Source organism: Corapipo altera, unplaced genomic scaffold (assembly GCF_003945725.1).
Source record: "Corapipo altera isolate COAL_440 unplaced genomic scaffold, ASM394572v1 23b, whole genome shotgun sequence".
Classification (NCBI taxonomy): Eukaryota; Metazoa; Chordata; class Aves; order Passeriformes; family Pipridae; genus Corapipo; species Corapipo altera.
This window is the reverse complement of record NW_020884885.1, coordinates 7,369,102-7,393,518: the sequence shown is the minus strand read 5'-3', so window position 1 is coordinate 7,393,518 and position 24,417 is coordinate 7,369,102. Positions and strand designations below refer to the sequence as shown.

Genomic DNA, 24,417 nt, shown 5'->3' with positions numbered 1-24,417 from the left:
TTTATATGGATGTGGGTAACACAGATAATATCTCTCTGAATATTGGGAGGCTCAATGAAGCAACACTGGATATTTTAATACAGCCACTTTTAGTGACACCATGTGCCCAAGACCTTGATATCACGCTGCCCTGAAACCACTAGGTTAGATCAAACCTGCTATTTCTCAAGCAAAGTTCATGTCAGTTCATGAGCTTCTGGTTGACATCATAAGGAATATCTCAGCTGTTGTTGTAGTCCTGGTGACAGTCCTCTCACATTACATTTGTGTTTTGGGTATATTTGGTTCAGACTGCAAGGAGATAGGCAAAAAAAAAAAAAAAACAGCAAAGAAATGTAGCTAAATTTTTGTAGAAACATAAATATGAGACGGTGAAGTCCCTGGTGCAAAAATATTTGCCTAACAGGGATTATGGATGTTGCCAATTCCAAGAGGCTGAGTTAAGGCCAAGCTGGAGTTTGCTAAGAGTCTGATGTGGGGTCCTCTGGTCCATCTGTACCTACGCGCTCTGCAACAGGCGTGGTTAGCATCACAAGGCCTCCTTGTATGTACTCACTCTAGCTGGCAAATGTGCACTTGTCACTTGTCATTGTTAACTGAGGGATGATCGTGGATTTTGAAAGGTGTTCCAGGCGTGTGTCTTGTCTGAGAGTCAGACTTACAGGGTTTGGGAAAGGATGTGGACCTGTGGGCACACTGCCAGGAATAACTGTCTGCAGGGGCAGGATAAGGAGGAATGTAAGGATTTGTGCCAGCTCTGCTGAGGGATTTCCAGGATGGAGCCTTAGCAGGAGGGCAGGGAGGAGTAGCTGGGAAAACTGACCAGGAATGGCTCTTTCAAGATGTGGGTTTGTAGTAATTCCTGGGGGTTGTTTTTAACAGTGGATTCTGCCAAGTAGATCAGTCCCTTACAACACCATGTGTTTAGTACTCCAGATTCAGCTAACTGTGGTGGTTTTTGTCTTACTCTGCAGGGGTAAAGCGCGGTCACTCAGAGATGGAAGAAGGCAAAGTAAATCTGGAGAACAGCTGCTCACCCTACTACCTCATTAGGCTAATCTACTCCTCTGAAAATTTTGATAAACTCGTGAACCTGAGCAAATACAACATCCTCAATAACAAAGACATGCTTCTCCAGGCAATCCAGAGTGCTGTAGAACGGAAGAGAAGCAGCAGGACTGGGAATGTCTCCAGCTACTCTGGATACCCCTAGGCTGGGTTTTTGCACTGTTTCCTACTGAAGGCTATGGCAGCACATTGGAACACATCACAGTCACATTGCGACACATCACAGTGTTCATTATTTGCAGAAAACTGAGGAAACCTGTACATTTCTCATCTTGCCTTGTTCAAGCTCCTAGCTTTCAAAAGGGTTTATTTAATCTTATTCCCACACGTTTTCAGCCCACAAGAGCCTCACACTGTGGTCTTACTTGTTAAGAAATTAAGGTCCTGGTTAGCAGAGACCTCTCAGGATATCCCTGATGTTATATGATATGGTGGTGCTAGATAGTTTCTTGTATGCGCCTCTCCTTTCAACCCTGAGCCCATTATAGATGTCTTTTCAATGCTTCATTACAAACCAAGTCCTGGCCATTTGCATTCAGTAATGTCCAGATTTTCAGATAGGCTGAGCAACTAGAATTTGCACTGAATTGGTGGGCTCAGCTTTGAAGTCAGGCCAAAGAATCATGCATATATATGTGAACAATGTCCAAACTGCAACGTGGACAGTCACACTCTGTCTGGCCAATTTCCCTTGCTGATTTAGAAGTTACTCCTTTTTTTTCTGCATGTTTGGCACAGAAACACTGCTCCAAACTGCCACAAAAGGGGCAGTTACATTTCAAGGAGAGATGATGTTAGCTGCAGTGAGCGAGTGCAGTTCTTTTGAGCGTTGGCTGGAGGAAAAGTAATTTCATTGATTTATACCAGCAGTGCCTTTATGCGTTAAAATGTCAAGAGCCTGAAACAAACTTTTCATAGCAGAAGCTTGGGAGGAATAATTACCATAGACTCAAGTTCATTTAATTAAATAATCATGACCAAGCCATAAGCTGGTGCTCCTTATGGATGTAAACTGAACATACGACAACATAACTCACTAACAGAATGCATAGCCATTATATTTTCACAGCCAGAAAATTTTTACCTTTTATAGTCTTCTATCCCTAATATTACAGGCAAAGTATTTTTAAAAGGTGCTACACAAAAATAGGACATGAATAATAAAAAAAGAAAATTCTCTATCACACCTCCTTGTTGGAGGAAAATATTTGGAAAAATAACACCTGGTTTTCATTTGCTTTGGAGTGCAGTGAGAGATTTTTGCCTTGAACTAGGAGCTTGGAACATCTTTATGGCCTTCCACTATATTAAAAAGATGGTAGGGAAGGATGCTGAGCAATATAAAACAGAGATCCACAAAAGTCAGAGGAGTTTGCAGACTTCTCTAACATTGAAGGATTTGGACCTGCTTCTGCCTTGTTATTTTGTAACATGACATGGATGTGACACATGGGAACACATTTAGTGGTGAACTTGGCAGTGCTAAGTTAACGGTTGGACTCGATGGTTATAGAGGTCTTTTCCAACTTAAATGATTCTATGATTCTATGACATTAAGGGAGTACATTGCTGGCTTGATGGTGTGGCAGGAGGACCTGGAGGGCATCTGTGAGGGCAAAGGCTGCTGGAGGACTCTGCAGGTTGGAGGGACCTACACCTGACACAGTCTTGTCCGTGCAGCTTCTTGGGAAGTGGTAGCTGGTACAGGCTGTCTCTCAAAGCACACCTGAGCTGTGGTTCACAGCATTCTGATTTGCACAGCCCCGAACTCATAGAACTATAGAGCAGAGTTTCAGCGACATGAGGCTGATCAGTGATCTGTGCTCTAGACTGGTCCTTGGTCCTTGTTCTTTTTGGGTATACAGCGTGTCTAAGGGCCTCTGAAATTTTGTGTGTTTGTTCCCCAAAGGTTGTGGTTTCATTTTTTTGCCTTGGCCCCATTCTTGCCTGGCCTTGTGCCACATGCTGTCCTGTGACTGAGCAGAGTGCACGCAAACCAAAGCAGGCACTTCCAGGAGAAGCTGTTTATTTGTGTCTCACCCTAAAAAAGGCATATGACATGCTTATAAATCAGGCATTGCTAGTCTGGTGTTATGTTTGCTTAATGACTGAAGATGAATGCATGCCTGCCAAAAAGTCACCTGAAAGGCACCCCAGATCACTACTTTCCGATGGATAACCCCCACAAATACAGAGCTTGCTATCTGCTGCCAAACACAGACGAAACAAAAGTTTGTTCTTATAACTGCTACTTGTTCTTCAGAGAAATTGCTTGCTTGTGTCTTTTAAACATTTAATAATATATTAATTAAAATATAATAATATATTAATTAATAAAATATTGTGAAGGAACACCAGACCCATGAAACTTTATGCACTTAAACACAAGACAATGTTTTTTCCACTTGTATGAGCACTATTTACTGCTAAATGCCTGCTGAGAACTTCATAGGGCATTTACTGGTTTCAAGATTGGATGGAAAAATCTGGGAGAAGATCTTCAGGTTTACAAAGGCATGGAGAGCCTTGGAAAAAGTGGAACAAAATCTGCCTCCTGTGGTAAAACCCTCTTCAGTGGAATGGCACAAGGCAGGGTAAAGAGGCAGCTGTACTAAGCCACAACCAAGGCATAGCTTTGTTTTGCCTCTTGGTGGTTTGACCTGAGTATAGAAGGCTGCCTTTCTTGGTAACTTTGCTGTTATCAGTTGAATGGTAAGTTTAAATGGTAAGTTTAAAATACTTTTAAAAAGTGTTAGGTTTTTTGTGGGGGTTTTTTTGGTTGTTCTTTTGTTTGTTTGTTTTTGGGGTTTCTTGTTTGGTTGGTTTTGGGTGGTTTTTTTTTTTTGTTTGTTTGTTTTTTTAATAAAAGCAGCTAAAAATGATCAACAATAATGAAAATCCATCAGTTTCCCATTACTTTCATGTGCTGGGTTTTTTGGTTTTTTTTGGTGACAGGCAGCAACTCCAGCTGAGGTACAGCAGATGAGAGAGCTGGACTAGCCAAAAAAATAAAATTATTAGATCACCTTGTTGGATGCAAGTGACTGGTCTGAATCAGTCTAAATTTAAACTCTAGATGTTGCATGTACGCTGAAAGTATTTACATAAACTTGGTGTAAAGGGTTCTCCTTCCCTTCCACTGGAGAATTAGTCAAGGTGGAGGAGAAGACTGCAAGCAAAGAATGAGAGTCATGCTTCAGATGGGTTAGAAAAGGACCAAGGCTGAAGTCCTTGTCAGAGGATTTAAGGACTTGAAGCTTTAGCTTCCATCTGTCAAAGAAGAGCGCCCAGCCACTATGACCTGGGGGTAAAAAATGTCCTTTCTTCCCATCTTCATGCTAGATAACTTTTCTTTGGCTCAGCAACAGAGATAACTCGGGGAAAATACATATATATATATATATATATATATATATATATATATATATATTCGTCCCCTTGGTTACAGCATACCTTAGCATGTGGAGCTTGCTGTTTGGGGACTAGACCTCCTCCTTGCTAACCTGCATTTCCTCTCCTTTTACACTGAAAGAGTGGTTGTTCATTCCTTATTTTAGATTCAGATTCCATTAAAAATGAGTAACATTGCAGGACTTTTTTTATTCCTGGTAACTTCATCCACAAAGAATTGGCAAATAGGGAATTTTTGATTAATGTGTTGTAAAAAGGCAAGACTGTGGAGACTACAAAACACTGCAGGAAGTATATAACAAACATTACCTTTGGGTGCACAGACCACTGAAGCCTCTTTAATCTGTTGGTATCTGCAAATCCACTTGCAGGTGGCTGTAGTTCAGTCACAGCTTGCACCTCATGCTCTGCTAGGTGCTCCCCACTCCTGTCTTGCAGAGTCATTCCACTTGAGCTGTCTGGCTTAAAGGTCCCTCTGCTCTTCCCTGAGGGAACTCAGAGTAGATATCACTTGTGTGGTATGCTGAATGACAGAGTTGTCGTACACATAAAAGTATACCAGATGCAGTCCTGTTTAATTGTATTTAAAGATTTTATGAGATTTAATACATAATTTAGAAAGTTTCAAGGGAATTGATTACCTTAAAACATATCCATACATTTCCAGAGGGCTGAGTTAAGATATAATGATCTGGTATTCATTGAGGCAAATACAATTTTTCTCTTCCTGCTTCTAGTAGAGATGGAAGCAGTTTTGTTTTATTTCCACTTTGTTCTAGACTTAGGGTGGTGATGGAGGCTTGTGTCCCTGCAGTCTCATCTTCCTTAAAATCTGGAAAATTCTGCAGACTTTCTCTCCGCTTTGATTTTGAAGGATGGTGTTCTCCTATCAACAACAAGCATCACCAGAAAATCAGGTACAATCTAGAGTAGTTTAAATCACTCTGTATATATAAGAACTTGCTAGGCATCTAGCTCAGCAGCAAAAGTCTGCCCAGCAGCAGGATTTCACATCATAGTCTGTAAGTTTTTTACAGTCTCCAAATGCAACAGAAAGTGATTTACACAGGCCAAATTTCTGAATTTGGCTATGGCTATGTTTTCCATGCCTATGTCTCCCCTGAGCCTCCTGTTCTCCAGGTAAACAATCCCAGCTCCCTCAGAGGCTCCTTGTAAGACTTTTTCTCTAGACCTTTCACCAGCTTTGTTGTCCTTCTTTGGATACGCTCCAGCTTTCTTGAAGTGAGGGGCCCAGAACTGAACAGAGGACTCAATGTCTGACCTCACCACTGCCAAGTACAGCAGATGATCACAGCCCTAGTCCTGCTGGCCACACTATTTCTGTGACATTAGTGACAGAGGAGTAGGACTTTCTGACTTCAGGGCAGTCTCTCTTTGTAGGTGACTGCTACCTGAGCACAAACAGCGCTGACATCTGTTCAGCTTTGCGGCACAGAGCCCATACCTCACGAGTGAGCTTCTGCTGGTCAGTCTTTCAGCAGAGTCCCTGTCTGTAAAGTCCCACAGTCTTTTCTGGGAGGTCTCTGTGTTTGGAGTGAAAGGCTGCACCATCATTGTGGAATGTGATCTGTTACTGTTTCCTGCAAGGTCAAAAATACGCACAAATAAAAACCTTCTGAAGTAGCATTAGAGGCAGAGTTTGCCTTTTCTGTTTTTCTCTGTTCTTTGACTTCCTTTCCAGTAAGCCACTGCTTAGAGAGGTGTCCAGAAAGAGATTTAGATTCAGCAGAAAAGCTGTTGATCAGGATCCAAGGCAGCTCCTTAATAAAATACAATCCTTGGGCAGGGCTTGGAAATAACCTGATGTTGGCCACAGTACAACTGAAAGGCTGCTTTGCAAGTCACCCTGGGCATTCTCCTGCCAGGTCACTACATCACAAGGTGGCAGATGACCTGTGTACTGCTGTCTAACAGAGGCAAAAAGGACAGCTCAAAATGTGCTGAACTAAGGACACTTTCTCATTCTCTTTCTTTCATCATCACTTGCTAAAAACACAGCTCATTCTTGAAGGAAGTGAGAATGTACCTATATTATTCTGTAGTGATTGTAGCCAGTCCTCCATCAGTGTCTGAGAAGGTGCTGCAAAGTAATACTCTGACCCATCTCTCAGCCTGTAAATGAAGATAGGAGGTGAATTCTAGTTAGTTTTGCCTTATACCTTCTGTCTTAGTGAGTGTAAGACATATCAGTTATGCCTCTGAACAACATACAGTCTTAGGTGACTGTAGGCAAATGTAACTGTACAGATAGCTGTGTAGCTTTTCATTTGCACACTTCTCCACAAGACTTACCGCAACATGAAGCTGTTCTCTTTCCTGGTGTAATTTATTAGCTTCTCGCATTTGGAGCCTGCAATACTGAGGGAGAGGAGTGTGGATATGTTCTGAAGGGGGATAAAATAAAAACAAAATGTCTTCTGCATCTGTTCTGCTAGGATTCAATTCCATACCAACCTGCAGGCTAACTAGACACCCATATTTTTATGCTGCTAACTTTATAACTAGGATCACTGAATAGAAAGAACCACAGAGGAACAGTGGATGATTGCATTGTATCTTGAAGGTGAATCTTGCATAAGATACTTCTTTTAAGGAATATCCTTGAAAATGTATGAAAACTTATTATTCTGTTTTATAGTTGGTATCAGTTGAATAATTGCTGAATTTTCATTCAGCTAACATTTGAAAGAGAACTGATTACCCCTTACCCAAACCAAACCAAATGTTTTTAAATGCAATTTTTTAAATGCACTTTTACATAGGTAGAGAGAGAGATTGCTAGAAAGATTAAAAAGCTGAATTACCTTAGATGCTTCTTTTTCATCATTATAGAAATCAAGCTTTAATCCATCAAGTTTTACATAGAAGGATTTCCAAGACCTTGAGCCTGGCTGTATGAATAGAAAGAGTAATAAAATTTAGTCATTAATTATATATTTTATAGGAGTAGTGAAATCTTTCATATGCAACTTCCCCAAGAAGCCAGGAGCTGTCCATATTATGATCACAGAAGTTCTCTTAGTCATTATTATCTCCTAGAAGAGAAGAACCTACTATAGTTTCTGGTGGGGGTGATTCAAGAAGGGCTGTCTATGAGTCAGGACTGAACAAATGACATAACCTGGTTCAAGCAAGCTCGGTATACCATCTTGGCCAGCAACATCTTTGAAGGTGGATAATCAAAGTTATGTCTAATTTTTGGCCACTAAAATTTTTTCCTAGCTGGAACACCAGCCCCTGCCTGCTGGTCACAGGCTAGTTTTGTCAAGTGTGTGGTTTCAACCTAATGTGGCTGCTGAACTCTTCTTAATTTCTTAAACTAACCCCAGTGGAATGCTACTGAACAATGTGCAAAAGCCAACCTCAAGTATGTATTACTGTAAGGTTTTAGTTTAGTGCCGTGAGACTCTTCTGGATGAAGGATCCTATTACTTTTGTATATTAGTATTTTGTTATGTCAGTGAATCAAGCTGACAATTTGGTAATTCAGAGAAAAGGAAAAAGTTCTGAGGAACATAAGTCATAATTTTTCTTGTTTGGTAATATGGAAGTTTGGTATCACTGCAAACTAAATTCTATATATACAGAAGAGAAGAAAAACTAAATTTCTCTTCCAGAAGATGGAGTCCATACTAGATTCAGTTTTTAAAAGAGGTCTTTCAAGTTAAAAATTTTGGGGGAAATAATCTATGGGACAAATAATCCAAGACAACTTTATGTGCAAGACCTCAGCAAACACTGAGATGTCTACAGATTGGTGGTGAATATTAGAAAATTTCCTGCCCTGTTGTGATCATTAGGCTTCTGACATGACGTGGTATTATTTCCCAGGATAAGAATTTAGATTTCAGTTTCATTCAAATCCAGACTTAAGAATCCAATTCTTCAAAGATAAATAGAACTTTAATTCTCTTCTAGCACAGTTAGAAATTATAAGTATTGGGAGCATGGGACTGAGGGCTTCCATTGCCAACAAACTATCACATACTGTTATAGGATCATGAAGCTTTAGGTTTTTTGGGGTGTGGGGTTTTTTTAATTTTTGGTCTTGATATTTTTTGGTTTTGTTTTTGTTTTTTAATATTGGTGGGGTTTTTTCCACTTCAGTTGATATACTGAAACCTGTGTTTATAACTAGGAAATGTAATTAACATGTTCATACAGCCTAAGCTCTGGTTCATACATCCATTAAATGTATGACTCCCATGTCAGGCAAAAATTACATCATCTCTTAAGGACTTGATCAGGTACTGCCAAAGTCAGTGGACACTTCCTAATACATTTTAGGATAACTGAAACAAACCCCTAGCACTGAGCTCCTCTTCAGCAGGGGATTATCCTGAAGAAATCTGAGCAGGTCTGGACTATAATCCACGGAAAATGAAATAACCCGAGTGATGGCATTTGTTTCTACCTGTTTTCTTCCTGGAAGGACCTGGTCTCTCTTCTCTAAGAAACCCTCCATGTGCTGGAGACTTGCAGAAACCTGAGACACACAAGAACATTGATACTTAACTTTAAAATGGCCCTTAAGTATATGTTTCTGAAAGTCTTTTTTAGATAAATTCCATGCAAAGAAACTAATCTCTGCTTCCTCTAGCCTTTACATTAACAGCACAGCTAGAAATCCTTACTATGTTGCAATCATATCTCTGATATACTACCTAAATGAAGAGAATTCACATCCCTCTAGAGCAATTTGCTTATGAAATTTGCTCTATCATATTGTGTTAATTAATATTATTTTTATATTATTAACTACATTTTACAACTTAAATGGTTCAAGTTTTTCATACCACCTCTATAAATACTGAGTTACACCAATGTATAGTGTTGTACTGGTACACGTGGGTATGTGACAAACGCATTCCTCTCAGAGTACAGGAGTGATGAGTTAACAGTGTGTTTCCTGCCTGGGTGAGCAGGAATTGTTGGTTCTAGTCTTGCACCAAGTCAGCTCTTTGGCAAGTGTGCCATTAAGTCCTGCCTCTCTCTGACTTCTAAACTCAGTGAACATTGAGCACTGCTACCTCACATAGAGGGTTTAGGTAAATCTGCAGTCTCGCCTCTTTGTGAGACAGCGTCTCCTGGCTGTTTTTAGGTGCTCTGCTGAGTATTCAGCAGCCAGAATAACCTCAAGTTTGGGAAAGAAAAACAGAAACCAATATAGTTGTTAAGACCTAGTCTATAAAGCTAAGCAAATTAAAAATGGTTTTAAGCTTCACATAGCTGCTTAAGTCAACTGTCATTGTGGAAAGTGTTTCAATTGCAAAGGCACATTCTGTGGGCTTACCGAAGATGTATTCTCTAGTCTCTCCCGAGATGAGTTAGACAGCAGTAAGTTTGGTGATATATCTAGGGACCTTTGTCCAGGCTTGGGTGGTGTTGCCATCAGTTTGGAGATAGAGGAGCCTATAGCACCTTTTTCCTGAGGAGATAGGTGGTCTGTGGCACAAGACTCTGACAAACTGCTACTGTGTTGCTGGTTTATAGGAGTAGGAGACAAAGGAGAGCTTAAAGGACCATGACTTTCCAAAGAACTAGCTTCTGGACCCACAATCTTTGGTGTAGGTGGAGGGATAATCTCACTGAGCCTTGTTTCAGCTTTCATTTCTGTTTTGTTGCTGCTCAGCACTTCAGGGGCGTCCTCAGCAATGACTTGTTGGAACCTTGGAGATTTTTCAACAGGGGAGAAAATAGTTTCAAGTGGGGCCCTCCAGGACAGGCTGGGTAAGGGCACAGATGGCAGTGGCATTGTGCTCTTTATCTCTGTCACTTTTAGTGGTGTATTCCTTCTGTCAGATGTTTTTCTTTTCAGAGAGGGAACCCGTACAACTTTGCCTTTATCCTTATGCTCACTGTCTTCTGTGTCCACTTGTTTCAGAAGATTGGTTTCTCTCTGTAGGATAGAAGTATCACATTTTTTAAACTACCTTCATTGCATTTATGGATACTTACCTAAGATTTTTATTATTTTAAGCAGGAATAGTTTTTCAAATACACTGTCACCTGGCATTGAATTTTAAGGCCTGTTCCTCTGTTGGCATTCTTAGAGTTAGATCTGAACTTAATTGCTATGTGCTGAGCATTATCTTGTTACCCAAACCATGAATACTAATGGCAGTTAATCTCAAATACAGTGAATCCTGACCTTGCTAAGTTCTCTAGAGGCTGATTTTTTAATAAGCTCCAGAGAACTTATGCTCCTTTTTTTTGTGTCACTGCTTCTTTAAGTTTTCTGTAAGAACACTGAGTATCTAGGGGTGTTGTCAGGGAAAATTTTAGAGGAAAGGACCTTTGTCCCTTCATTTAGCCAATTTGCAAATCAAATGAAATGAATGAAAGACAGATTTGGCCAAGCTAATTTTTAGCCTAATGTCAAACACAAAAGCTATGTTTTGCTGGTTATTTCAGGAAAATAATTAAAACCTCCCACATTGAAACAGGATCTGAGAGACTCAGTGAATATTTTTTGGTACTTATCACAATCCATTGTAAAACTCTGATGTCAGAAGGAAAAAGGCCTATCAGTGCTTTTATCTCCCTTTATTTTCAGCCCTTTGCTATCATCTAGAATGCTCAGGTAGCTCCATCTCCCTACTGAACTCCCGAATAAAGCAAAATTTCTCCATCTGTGTACCAAGGGATAACACCACTTCTCACACTCTTTTTGCTTCTCCTAACAGAAGAAAACTTCCACTTCTTCCCTAGAGCATTTGCAAGCTAGTTATCTTTTTTGATCCACATATAGGTCTGGTTCTCAGCTGCTCTGTCTGCAATATCTCAGCTTTGGTTACTCATTTACTCCATCTCAGCCCAGGAGTTCATTTGTATGTGGAGTGATATCCAAACAATCAAGGACCCACATCATCCTGTCTCATACGCAGCTGATTAACCTTCTAGTACTCACCTTAGTTTTCCTGCTGAGCTGAGCAAATTTCTCCTCCTGTGCTGCGAGCATCTTCTCAAAATCATGGTGTTTCTTTAGTAATTCCTCTACTTCAGACACTGAATCCTGAACGGAAAAATCACCAGACACGGAGGTCCAAAATAAAATCCCTCAGAAGAGACCATGCCTAGATTTTCAGATTTACCTCTTATTTAGCCAAATTATGATTCTGAAATTTTTGTAATTGAATGTCTAAACCCCTCCTAGTGTGTGAAAAATTTACACTCAATAAAAGGTCTATAGCTTGCAGTCTGTCTGATGTGCAGGAAAAAAAGAGCTCAAATAACAACCTTTGTTTTTCTGCAAAGCTATGTAGTACTATGGTTTCCAACTATAACTGTTTACATACAGATTAAGTACATGGATTCTAGCTTGTGCTACATACAGAGTAATTCCTGCCCTATGACAAGGCATCTTAAACCTCTGTCATGCCCTCTGCTTAGTTTTTGATACCTGAGTTTATGACTTTGTTTTCCCATCTTATAAACCATCAGAATACAGTTCACAATGAGAAAAAAAATGCCAAACCAAAAGAAACATGTTGGATGCTAGTGTTTAAAAGAGAATTGACAAGCTAGCTGTTAAGCCATCTGTGTAAAACTTTCTACCACTTGATGGGGAGAATGAGGTGGGGAAAAACCCCTTTTCCTTTCAAAACAGGCTCTCAGCATGACAGGGAAGGTTGAACCCACTACATGTTATCTTACTTGAGAAAAAGGTCTGGAATTCTCCCCAGTCTTCTACCACCCCTTGGAAGGACCACTTCGAGGAGCCCATCACCATGTCAAAAGCAGCAACTGCCCTGGGCTCACTTCTGTAAGACGGCAGAGCTCCTCCCCTTCCTAATCTCAAGGGTGCATTACTGTTTAGACTGTGATTAATTTCAGGCCTGAGCTGGTACAAGTGCCAAGCACTCTGTATATGCTGAGGCATAGAGTGTTCAATAGTGTTTCAGTAGTGTTGCACTGTTGTTACTCACTCCGTAGTTAGGATCTGAAAGAAAGCTCTCCTTGGCAGTCAGCCATGCTTCTGCTTGTTCTAGCTCTCTGCGGAGCAATTGAATCTCCCAGTTTTCTTCATATAACACCTTCCTCATGTCCCAGCTCTCCTTTACCTTCTTCATCAGCTCTGACAGCTCTAAGAGTTTTTCTTCAATCTAGAAAAATAACATTTGCAATGCCAAGAGGTGAAAAAACCTATCAGATTTTCACAGGACAGCCAACTAGCATGTAATGATTTAGCCTTCATGATTTGGAAGATGATCTCTAGATAACTTTGTGGTGTTAGCATAGTTTAGAAAGGATGTCTGAGTTTCATTTTTCTGACTTGAATTCATTTAGCCTGTACACTGTATAGCTAGATGTTAGAATTTTATGCATATTCCACATACTGTATGATCAGTATTCTGCCATATGATTTCCCAAGATGAAACTTTGGCAACTTGTATTATAGAACTAGTGAGAAGGAGAAGATTCAACAAATACATCTATTTATGGCAAGGCAACAATGGAGAGACAAACTGCATAAAGTTCTCTTGTTCTTTCTGCAACAGAATTAATGTAATCCTGCATAAATTCTGAAGATGTTTTTGGTGGTGTGATTTACAGAGAATGTCAAGACAAGCTTGGGCAAAGTCTAAACATACACAGATAACAGAATCACAGAAAGGTTAACATTCTTGTTCCTTTGCACATTTCTGAAGAATTATGTATCTTCTGATGTATGCAGGGGCATCAGTCCATCCTACAGGGGATTGCATTGTGATGTGTCATAAGAACTTTAAAATGTGTTTTCTTTTTCTGTGTGACACAGGGTGTGTAGCTTCTAACAGTTAAGAATTGGATTGTCCTGTTTAGTTCTGCTCTGAAACAAAGCTGCAACTTCTGTTCCTTTTATGTCTTTGCCCACTCTTGTTTGTAAAATATTTAGCTCATCAACACACCTCCACAGACATGAAATGTGCATTCTTCACCAGGTCACCTCCTGCCCGCTGCATTTCTTCATATTTTAACCACTGCTTCTCTATCTCACGCTTGTATTCCTCATGACGCTTGATAAGCAGTTCAGCTCCCAGAACATCATTTGCCAGTTCCTCAGATATCACTAGTGCATGCATCTCATTGGCCCAGGTCCTATAGAACAGAGTCAAAGGGTAAAAAGGGAAGGAATCTGAGTCTGTTGGATATTTGGGAATGCACGCACACATACTATGGCTGTGGATGCATCTGTACAGACTTTTGTTTCCTCACAAAAGATATTAATACTGTCCTGATTTTGGCTGACATAGAGCTAATTTTAGTAACTCTTAGAGTAAGCATGACCCAGCAACAACCAAACCATCAGTGTGATATCAACATTATTCTCATACTAAATCAAAATCACAGCACTATACCAGTTACTAAGTCAAGCACTTCTCAGTTCCCCATGCTCTGCCACTGAGGAAGTGCACAAGAAGCTGGGCAGGAGGGGAAACATAGCCAAGAAAGCTGACCTGAACTGGCCAAAGGGATATTCTGTATCACAGAACACCATGCCCAGTATATAAACTAGGGGGAGTTGGTCAGAAGGGGCCATTTGCTGCTTGGGGACAGGCTGGGTACCAATCAATGAGAGGTGAGAAATTTTATTGTGCATCAGTAGTTTTTTTTTGGGGGGGGTAATTTTCTTTTTTTTTTTTAAATTACGATTATTATCTTCATAATTAGTATTATAATATATTAATATTATTATATTTTACTTTATTTCAATTATTAAACTATTTTTAACACAAGTTGTTTTTTGTGTGTTTGCTTGTTTTTTTATTTCTGATCCTCCTCCCCATCCCACTGGATGCCTGGAGGAGTAAGTAAGTGGCTATGTGGTACTTAGCTGCTGACTTGGGTTAAACTGTAACAATACACAAATACACTGATGAAAGATAACTCAAATATCTATGGATTTTTATAACCTGATATAATATTTCCAGTGCTGTTTCCACAGATAATCTACTAGAAAGACAGCTGCAGCATCTATACATACTGAAGCACTGCGAATTCAAATCCTCAGAAAAAACCTAACTGCAAATGCCTAGGTTATACACATTAACAGTACTTTTATACATTGTAAAGGACTTTCAGATATCCATCAAAACCTTATCATCATACATGAAAGTACTTCATACGCATATAGAGCACTCCTGCAAAGAAGTATATTGATAGATTTTAAGGAAAATTTTCTACTCCATGAGTCTCAACTGGCATAAACCAAAGCATCTTGATTTATCTGAGCTCAGGATCTATCCCTTAGCATAGTTAATATCCAATAGTCAGTAGTAACCACTTCACTCTCTTTGTATTTCTACTCATTTCATAGATTAACTTTTTCATTATCTACACTGATCTAAAAATGTCCACATTACTTCTATGGAAATCCTGCTTTAAAACCACAATTTGCATTAAAAATGTATAAATGTTGATGAAGATGACATTAAAATGATGAAATATTTTAAGATTGGTCTGGCACTTTATGTTTAGCATATTTCCATGAGCTATTTCAATTTTTACGTTAGACCTCTGCTTATAGATACTTTGGCATGATTGATTTAAAAAAAAAAGAGATTTAGCTCAAAATGCATTTTTTAAAACATTTGTAGATGCTTTAATACCTTCAGCATTTTGTTCTAATACTGATTTAAAAAACGACAAAAAAAAAAAGGAATTTCCCAGCCATTGAATTCTTGCAAAAAAATGATCCCTAATAATAATGGACAGAAGAGTGTTGGGCAATGCCATTAAATACATGTGTGTAAGATGCTTTCAGCACTTGAGCAAGTGCTAACCTATTTTAGAAGATTATCTTTAATGTAGTTTCTTTGACTTGGAGAAAAAGGGGCACTGGTAGCTGTGCAGGTGTACAAATTACTTCATTATCTAGCCAGAGATATCCCACCTTCCTATAGAATCAACAATATTTTCACTTGGAATTGTGAAACTACCAAATCTATCCAGACTGAATTTTCCAAGACTTCTTAGGAAATGGTCTAAAAACATAGTCTAAAAAAGTGGCTTTGTCATGCCCTCTGTGCTGAAGTGCTACAGTCACCTCTGATATGTGGTAAATTCTGTGAAGTACTGTTGAGAAGATGCCATGAGAGAGACTTGAAAGCAAGTTGCAGAGCCCCTAGGGCAGGGCTCAAAAACCTAACAAGTGGAATTTAAAAAATCCTGTATAGGAAAAACAAGAAATAAGTCCCACTGTCAAGCTCCAGGGGCCAACACATACATCAGCTCCCTGCAGGCATTGAAGTAGAGCTGGACTTGTTCTGCCTGACTCAGTCTTGCCTTCCTCTCCAGAAATTTTTTGTCCAGTTTTTCCCAGGACTCATCCACATCTGTGAGTCTCTCCATGATATTTTCCTTAACTTCAGGGTATGTGCGGCTGAGGTGCCAAGCCTCTCCTCGAATCCGTTCCAGTTCTTTCATGATGACTCCTAGATCTCTCTGGAACACAGACAGAATGGATTGTAAGACCAAGTGACTACGTAGATCTATCAAAAGTAGATTTTAAAGATGGTGCATATCTTTTCTACCCACTGGTTGTATGGGGGCTGGAAATATGAATCTGTCAAGACTTTTTCTCTCAGTTTTCTTTCAATGCCTTTTAATATCCAACATCAAACATAAAAGAAACTTCTTTAGATGTAACACACTGATTATTTTGGTAGGTGTGGAGCTGTAGTCTCCCGTAGTTCAGATGACACCTTTGCAATTTTAATAACAATTTTGAATAGATTTTAGAAGAGAAGCTCATCCTTAGGAGCAAAAACTTTATTAATATAATATCACAATCTTAAAAACAGGAGGAAAAGGCCCTCTTCTGTGAAGCACAAAGAATATTTAAGGGTGCAATAAATTTATCTTTTGTTAGCCTGCAAGCAAGGCCCTTGAAAGGATTTAAAATCAAGCTTTTTTTTTTTGCCATCTATGCTTTTCTGCCACTGCTTCCTGACAAATCCCCTTACCTCTACTCCCTCAAGATGACTGAGAAGTGTCTGTACACCTGGAAGATCATACCCATAATCTTCTATATCCACCACTGCCTCTTTCTCCTGCATCCAGCCCTTTACTTCATCCACATCATGATCGTACTGGTGAACTTGATGTGCTGCTCTTAGATTCTGCAATAAAGAAGCAATGTAATGGTAATAATGTACAGCATGTGTACAAAACAAAAAAAAGGTAACCCTAATATGTCATAATGCAGTAGAAACTGAACAAGAATGGGCCGGAAACACCTTCCCAATTAAGTCATCTGAAAGAGAGATGTTAAGCTAACCTAATTTCCCCAAGCTCCCTAGGACAGTGGAAAGAAGTGGATGTCTCCAAAGAGTAATTTATCCCTACATAAGAAGAATGATCAAAATGGAGAACATGAATTGTCCTCTAAAGGTAGGTCTTTACACCACAGAAAGTGTCCTAAAGAACTCGCTTGGATAAAGGTCTACATTGCAAACTGTGAAAGTAAGAGGTGTTCAGTAAAATTCATATTTTTCTGAAATTAATAGATTAAAATATGTTCTAATACTATTTTATGGTCAAACTATATACTAACAATTGTCATACATTTATTTCTGCTAAAAGACAATAGTGGGCTTGAGCCACCTTATAAGCAAAATGAGTATGCAAAAAAGAGTTGAGGACATCTGATATTTTATGTTCTCCTTAAAACACACAAAGGTATCATCTCTGCTTTTTCAAACACATCTGTGACTGCAGTTTCCTGAGAGAGAGTGAGCTGATTTAACAGCTAACTGCTGCCAAAAGGTATGGGCTTTGACTTTGTGTCCTCTATCACAATCTCTCCCATATGCCTTCTTTGACTTCAAGTAGCTAACTCAGCAAAAAAACCTGGAGACTTTCAATCTTGTTTAACAAGCTGTTTAATAAGTAGTTCAATAAAGAGACCAATAAGTGTCAGAGCTGGACTCCTGTTAGTGGTGGCTTTGTTTTTCAGGAAACCAGAGTTAGCAGTGAATTAAAAAAAAAACAATTACTTGAGGCTGATAAATACCTTTCAAGTATAAGCCTTGCCAGGAACAGTAGGGTAAACATGGGCTATAAAGGGAAGTGAATCAAGAAAGAATTGAACAAAATGCACTCTTTATCTTATAAACCTTGTGTTTCCACATGAGCAATGCACTGGTTTGGAAAAGAAAGAAGGATATGGGAGACTCCAGGGAAATCAGTAACCCAGTTTTTCATGTGTTTCCTACCTCTGTCCTCATCTGAATGGCATGGCATAGTTTCTCCCAGGTTTCATTGACTTGCTTTGTTCTTGTCTCAATAATGTCCATCTTGCTATGGCCTTCCTTATAGAGTTTAGATGTTAATTCATTTAAGGAGACAACTTTAGAATGTCCCAGAGGTTTCACCTCATTTACAAAATCTTTAAACTTTTTCTCCAGCACCTGCAGAATAAATGGGGACACAAAATCAGATATAAGAATTTCTGCCTACCTCTATGAGAGAGACAGAAGGAATCACTTTCTCTGTTCTGTATAACACAAAAGCTATGTATTGCAATCTACAAGTGCAAATCACTTGACAAATGATCTGGAGTCAGAAGAAGGCATCTATTGTCTTGATCATTTAACATCCTATGTCACAGGGAAAAATCACCCACATTCTGACAAGCAGAAGCTGCTCAGATCAAAAGCTAGTGAACATAACTTGTCTACATATGCAGCAGTTGTTGAGGAGTGGATACTATGACTTATACCTCTCTGCACTGTGTGTCCCAAGGAGGAATTTATCCTTGAAATTGGCAGCTAGAGGTGTGAATGCTGCATCCAAGTGTTTTCTATAGAATTTGTTACAAGAGCATGGCCCGTAGCCAAATTTTTTAGGTCCTGTCAAATTTATAATCAGGGTAAGCAGTGAAGTGTACTGACCTCACCTTATCCCAAGAAAAGCTAACTTTCTGATACACTTTCTGTTGGAGGATGCTACCTCAGAGAGCCCTGTATAACCAGACAGAAGCCAGTCAGCTCCTGCTGCAGAGACAACTGGTTTGCTTAGTTTTTGCAGACATAACACGCTTCACTGTTAGCAGCTGCACAAACACTGCAGGAAATATATTCCTGCTTTGTCACACAACACATGCAAGACCTTTTATTTTCTTTTACCTCAACATCATCTAAGTCCTGCCCATAATCATCAGACTCTGCTACAGACTGTTTACTGGAAAGCCATGCATCCACCAGCTGGAATTCTCTTTCAAACTGATAGAGCTGGAATTGTTCTTGTAGGCATTTTCTCTGGATCTCAGACTTCTGTAGGAGAGACTGGTAGTCTGCTAGGATCCCCTGGAGCTTTGAAAGTATGACTGAGCTGCAAAGAACAAGAATCAGAAGGTACGTCTTTGTTCTATTGTTCTTTTTGAACATTGTCTTTTGTGATATGTTAGATTTGCAATGCCTTTAAAATACAAAATAAACCAGAAAATGTCATGGAGTGAGTTATGCTGTGCCATTAAAGCCAGCTAGTTCAAAAAATTAAAGTATATAATATAAATGGCTGCTCTTTACACTTCCTTTCCCCCAGATATAAACACAAACTTGCAATAAAAACAGTGAACTGTCAAGAATATTCATTTCCTTTCCAAAACACAGTGGGAAAAAACAGTCATGAAAACATTAAAACAATCGTCAAGCTTTTGGGGAGCTCAGTGTGTCTGATGGTGATGAAGGAGGGTTGGATGTCCCCTAAAGTCTTATTTCTGAAGGAGCCATCAAACTTTTCCATATTTGCCTTCTCTAGGCATTTCTGTTAGACCTGGAGAAGAAGCCTGTTCTTACTTTCCTACCTCTCTGGACTGTCTTTGTTTATTAAGCTGGCACCTGTCTCCTGTACTTTCTCGATCCGGGACCTGAAACTATCCATGTCCAGTTTGGTAGCTTCAAGTTTACGAAGTAAGACTTGCGTGGATTCTTCATTCTTCCCATAATCCAAGGTATCCAGAATGAAACTCCTCTCTGCCAGCCATGCCTCCACCTCCAGTAGCTGTATAAAATACAGGGATGGGCCTTAACATAGCTTGGTTTAGGTCAAGATAAAGAAAACTGGAAAGCAGTGGTGCACTGATGTATCAGTGAAATCAGAGAGTAGCTTAGGTGTCTTACTGTAATGCAGTCTAGCAGACACTTCCAAAAAATATGTACCCAGAACCCAGCAACTGCAGTTACCTGTTACTCACTGCAGTTAGTTGCAAGGTAATTGTTATTTCTCTACTGTACCCATATTTACCAGATATGAGAAATCAGGAGAGTATGAATTCTGTTCCTTTCTCAGCACTTACATCCATTCAACAATACAGATTCTTTCAAGCAAAGAATGACCAAAATAAATCTCTCAGGAAACATCTTTACCTCATTTAGGAACAGATGGGCCTCATATGACTGCACGAGCTTCAGTTTCCTCTCTTGAGCCTCTGCCTTCAAGTTTTCTACAGAAGTCTCAAGTTCCTTCAAATGCTGCATAATCTTGAGGGAGGCTGAGTGGCCTCCCCTTACCAGTTTCTGTCCTGTACTGAGCACTGTTTTGGTCAAAGCATCCCGACTGTTTATCTCATTCTCCAGATTCTGGAAAGAGTAAGGGTAAAGTGACATATCAAAAATAAAAGTTATGGAGACTTTTATTCCAGAAAACCTAGTCATGTAATTATGAATTTGCTTTCTATTCATGAAGATGGGTCAGAGGTACAAAGTCCAAGTGGATGCTCTTAGTGGAGTGGAGGAGCTTTTTGGGGTGAAGGCATAATTATAGAAATCAAATTTAGCCATGGACTTTGAACTTTGTTGTGTATCCACCTCAGAGTCTGGAGGGAAGAGGTTGTAAGCACAAACCTCTTATCTGTAAATTCCACTGAAACATACTCTCACTCCATTACATGGTGTTTCTTGAATGGTGTATCTAGGTAAGAACAACCAATTTGCCTGCTCATTAGTTTTTATCACTTGCCAATGCCTTTGTAGAAAAGCATAACAGACATTGCAAATGCTGTGGGTACATATACTATCAGGCAGCCAACAGGACAAGGAGAGAAGAAAACTACCTGAACCAATTCTGAAAGACTTTCCTTGAAATTAATTTTTGAAGACTGGTAGATTTAAAAACTATATGCATATCTCTATATAGCCTCTCATATGATATTTGCCTGGGTAGACAAGGACCATGCTGTGATTTGTCTTCAAGCATATGTGCATTCCTTGGCTGACTATGCCTGAGCACCTTGAGCACAAACCCCACAATTTTACAAGTGTTCTGTTTAATTTCATAGCTATGAAACAGTAGCTTCAGAGTTAGACTGCAGTGCTGTGTTAATGTAGAAAAGATGTCTTCTATGAGGAGAGGAGTCGCTTTCTCAACTTAAGTGTCAAGCTTGGCTTGGTTGGAAAAGAGCTCTGATTCTAATCTTACCTTTAACTTCCACCTATTAATTTCAAGACGGTCACTATGCTGTTGAAAACTGACACCATATCTGCTCCAAGCCAAGCAGTTGCTTGTACACGTATTATATTTGTGTATAAACACTGTTTTGCAAGACAGTGTGGGTTTTTTTTCCCTTTGGTTAATGCATTTCATGCACAATCTCTTTAGTGGTAAAAACTAAAGTTTTTCAAATCTGACTCATCAGGTTGAACAGTAGAGGGTGGAACTAATAGTATATTCAATATATAGTATACTCTTGACTCTTAAATTCTTGACTGTTATGTTACCTCTGACATTTGCTAGCTTGTAAATCAACATTAAAACAAGGTGTAGAGGCTCTAGCTACTAACACATTGAGAATTCAAACTTATATTTTAGTCCTGTTTCCAGAAAAATAAGAAGTTAAATGGCAGGAAAATTGGCATTTTATTATGTACTGATAATCTGGTATATATCTCCCATTCTCACAGTTCATTGAAAAATTTTGAGACTTAGCTAATTAAAATTAAGATAATTGCAGTCTAAAGCAGCCTAACTGTTCCTTCAGTTATTTGAAATACTTTCTCAGACTAATTCAGCTCAAACATTCTTTTCTTCTGTGAATCTAATTACCTTCCTACCACGTCAACCACAATTTTTAGGAGTAATTGCACACATAACAACATTTATACTTTTAATCTGGATGAAACAAGCTTTTTATTAGTACTGGTTGGTAATTATTGTATCAAATGCTTGGGATTTCTCTCTCACTGTATATATATCACTACATTCAAAATTTTTATGATTTCTATCTTTCCCAATCCTAAAGCAGGTTGAACAGATTTTTTCCCCAGAGGCACTTGCTGTGGCACTTAAATGTGCTGTCATTTGCTAACATTAAATACCAACAGCTGCTGGAAACTTTTAGCGGGAATATTTTTTCTTCCACCTTGTGTTTGCAAAGAGATTGTGCTCCTTATTAAAAAATTATCAGGAAGGCAGCTGTTGTTTTATTGGTATTTGAGATGACAGTATTCCAGATGCTGCTTTCTCTGATGGCCTGTCTGAACCTCATGAAGTAATTCAGCAGCTGTTTTAAAAGCTACCACTGGAATGAAGGTTGTCTAGGGTTTGTAATAATTCCCTGCTATCTCCCTTCCTTCAGAGCAGGAAAAGTTTTGGGGAAAAATGTTTTCCTGGGAGATCATCCTAAGACATCTGAGCAATGAGCTTTCTTGGATGTACTTACTGAAATTCAAAGCATTTTGTTAGGACATCTGTTGCCCAAAGAACCTATGAAAGCACACAAAAGTTTGTAAAATCTATTTTGTATTGAAAAGGCCAGGTTTTTAACTCAGTTCATTGAAAGAGCCAAAGTATCCACAGAAAAGCATATGGTGTGGTACTTGAACCACTGCAATGATAAGCAGGATGGAATCTCACATGTTGCCAAGCCATGGACATATCCATCAAAAGTGAAAGGGAAAAGAGGCATCATGACTCTTGTTAGCCAAAGCATAGCAGACGAAGTTTGATACAGACAAACTGAGTTCAGTGTTCTCCATTTGATTCTAAAGACTGTGAATAGTTCTCATATGATATTACCTGGTGCTTTTCTTGTAGACTCTGAACAGTTGCCAGGGATTGGCCATAATCCCTGGAGGAAGCCAGGGGGAGTTTCTCATGAACCCAAGCCAACTCCTCATCAACATCTCGGAAGAACTGGTACTGAAGTCTGCTTGCCTCCAGATTCCCGCGTCTCTCCTGCAGAGGATCACGTAATCTTTTGTATCTGTAGGTTTTAAAGATAATCCAGTGAGGACCGCAGATCGATTCAGGATGGTGTAGAGAAGGAAAGAAAAAAGAATATTCAGGGAAGAAAAAGGTTGATAAAAGTAGGAAAAAGATGGCTGGAGACAGGCCAGGTACTTACACACCTCTGCACCAGTTGATCTACTCTCTCTTCTAGTTCATCAGCAAGAAAGTGTTTCTCCTTCTGGAATTGCTGAGCTGTGACCACAAGCTCTTGCACCTGGTCCCTGTGGCCAGCAATGTGTTCCTCCAATTCCTCTTGCTTCTTCAGATGACTGTTCAAAACCACCAGATCATTGCTACTGTATGGTGCTTTCAGCTCATTTTCTACACCTTCCAACCATTTCTCTGTGTCCTCTACACTTCGCTGAAAATGAAGACCCTGAGAACAAGCAAAATGAAAAGATATTTAAATGTTTAGGACATATAATGTGATGTAAAAATCTTCATCACTTTCAGTAAAAATTACACACAAACATTGAGTGACTTCCCAGTGCTCAGTGAACTCTTCCCAGATATGATGGTTGTTGAAATGAAGAAGAGAATTCAGTCATGGTGAAGACAAGAACAGATGCAGAAAACATCAAGATCTCATCTCACTTGTGTTGCATAAATGCAGATCATGGACACAGTACCTTAAAAGGAAGCCATTTAAAGGGAGAGCTCTGTTTTCTAAACAAAGATTGTTTGAGAGCCCATGCAGAACTCTCAATCACGAGAATTCATGTGCCTAGAGCTGGAAGAACAAAAAGCAGTTGTGGGCTTCTTTCTCAATGTACTGGAGAAAAGATGCCCTTGTGACAGATGAAGAGAGCTGACACATATTAGTAAACATATTTTTCCTCAATATCCCTCTCTGGAATCTGGATCTAAACCAGCAGCAGAAAGCAGAAGGGAGCCTAGCCTACAGATCCTTTTCCCTCCATAGGAATGTCCAGTTCTCCTGCCAATTTCATTCAGCCAGTCTGCATTTTTTAGTTTCTTTGCACTAATGGTCTTGAGGAATCAAGTTTGATTGTATCAAGTGACACACTTGTAGATGAGACATGTAGCAAGGCAGCTGTGCTATCTCTGGAAATGACACCAAGATCCAACCACTGGCATGTTGTATTACCTTGTAAGCATCCTGCAGTTTGGTCCATTTCTCCTGGCAACTTGCTAGCAGTTCCTCCCATAGCTCATCCATTTCTTGTAGTCTGGACTGAATGGCTTCTGAGGCATGGTGCCTTTCATGGAGCATCTTCTCCCCTTCCTACAGCACAGGGAACAGGCAAAGTTTTCTTCCTTTGTTGAATATCACTTTTGCCTCCATAAACAAAGCCTGCTGTCACAGCTATGTAAAGGGCCAACTGCAATTGCCATTTCCTGACCTAACACAGAGAGGCTACAGAGACGGAGAAAAAATTAATAAAGGCAAAAGGGTTACTGAAACCTGGGCAGAGAATGCATAGCAAGGTAAGTAAGATGTACAGCTAAAGAAAGTTGCTATAGCAGGTCAGTAGATGTTCTAAAGAGCAACTACTAAGGCTATTTCCAATGAAAAGGCAGGGCATAAAGAAATAATGTGAAAGAGATTGTACAAACAAGAAAGGGAAGGGAAAGTTTGGGAAGGGAAAGAGGAAAGGTTTGGGAAGGTTTGGGAAGGAAAAAGAAAGAAAAGAAAAAAAGAAAAGAAAAGAAAAGAAAAGAAAAGAAAAGAAAAGAAAAGAA

General features: G+C 39.4%; 2 protein-coding genes across 3 annotated transcripts in view; one reads left to right on the top strand and one right to left on the bottom strand.

Annotated features, from left to right (window-relative positions):
• Positions 1–2,493, top strand: part of LOC113946741 (cytosolic phospholipase A2 beta-like) — a 33,209-nt gene extending 30,716 nt beyond the window's left edge. For both annotated transcript variants that reach the window (XM_027642463.1, XM_027642462.1), the window contains one exon: positions 975–2,493. In XM_027642463.1, the coding sequence (XP_027498264.1) occupies positions 975–1,213 (239 nt within the window). In that variant the 3' untranslated portion in view covers positions 1,214–2,493. The remainder of the gene's footprint in view (positions 1–974) is intronic.
• A 2,559-nt stretch (positions 2,494–5,052) lies between these two features.
• SPTBN5 (spectrin beta, non-erythrocytic 5) overlaps positions 5,053–24,417 on the bottom strand; it is a 94,685-nt gene continuing 75,320 nt past the window's right edge. Inside the window, exons 49-67 of the mRNA XM_027642475.1 lie at positions 23,822–23,959; positions 22,833–23,089; positions 22,501–22,687; positions 19,854–20,066; positions 19,292–19,488; positions 18,612–18,816; positions 17,700–17,894; positions 16,449–16,604; positions 15,710–15,927; positions 13,392–13,581; positions 12,429–12,605; positions 11,411–11,515; positions 9,794–10,399; positions 8,915–8,986; positions 7,305–7,391; positions 6,793–6,884; positions 6,527–6,612; positions 5,945–6,080; positions 5,053–5,365 (exon numbers count right to left, since the gene is read on the bottom strand). Coding sequence (XP_027498276.1) covers positions 5,305–5,365; positions 5,945–6,080; positions 6,527–6,612; positions 6,793–6,884; positions 7,305–7,391; positions 8,915–8,986; positions 9,794–10,399; positions 11,411–11,515; positions 12,429–12,605; positions 13,392–13,581; positions 15,710–15,927; positions 16,449–16,604; positions 17,700–17,894; positions 18,612–18,816; positions 19,292–19,488; positions 19,854–20,066; positions 22,501–22,687; positions 22,833–23,089; positions 23,822–23,959 — 3,378 coding nt within the window. The 3' untranslated portion in view covers positions 5,053–5,304. The remainder of the gene's footprint in view (positions 5,366–5,944; positions 6,081–6,526; positions 6,613–6,792; positions 6,885–7,304; positions 7,392–8,914; positions 8,987–9,793; positions 10,400–11,410; positions 11,516–12,428; positions 12,606–13,391; positions 13,582–15,709; positions 15,928–16,448; positions 16,605–17,699; positions 17,895–18,611; positions 18,817–19,291; positions 19,489–19,853; positions 20,067–22,500; positions 22,688–22,832; positions 23,090–23,821; positions 23,960–24,417) is intronic.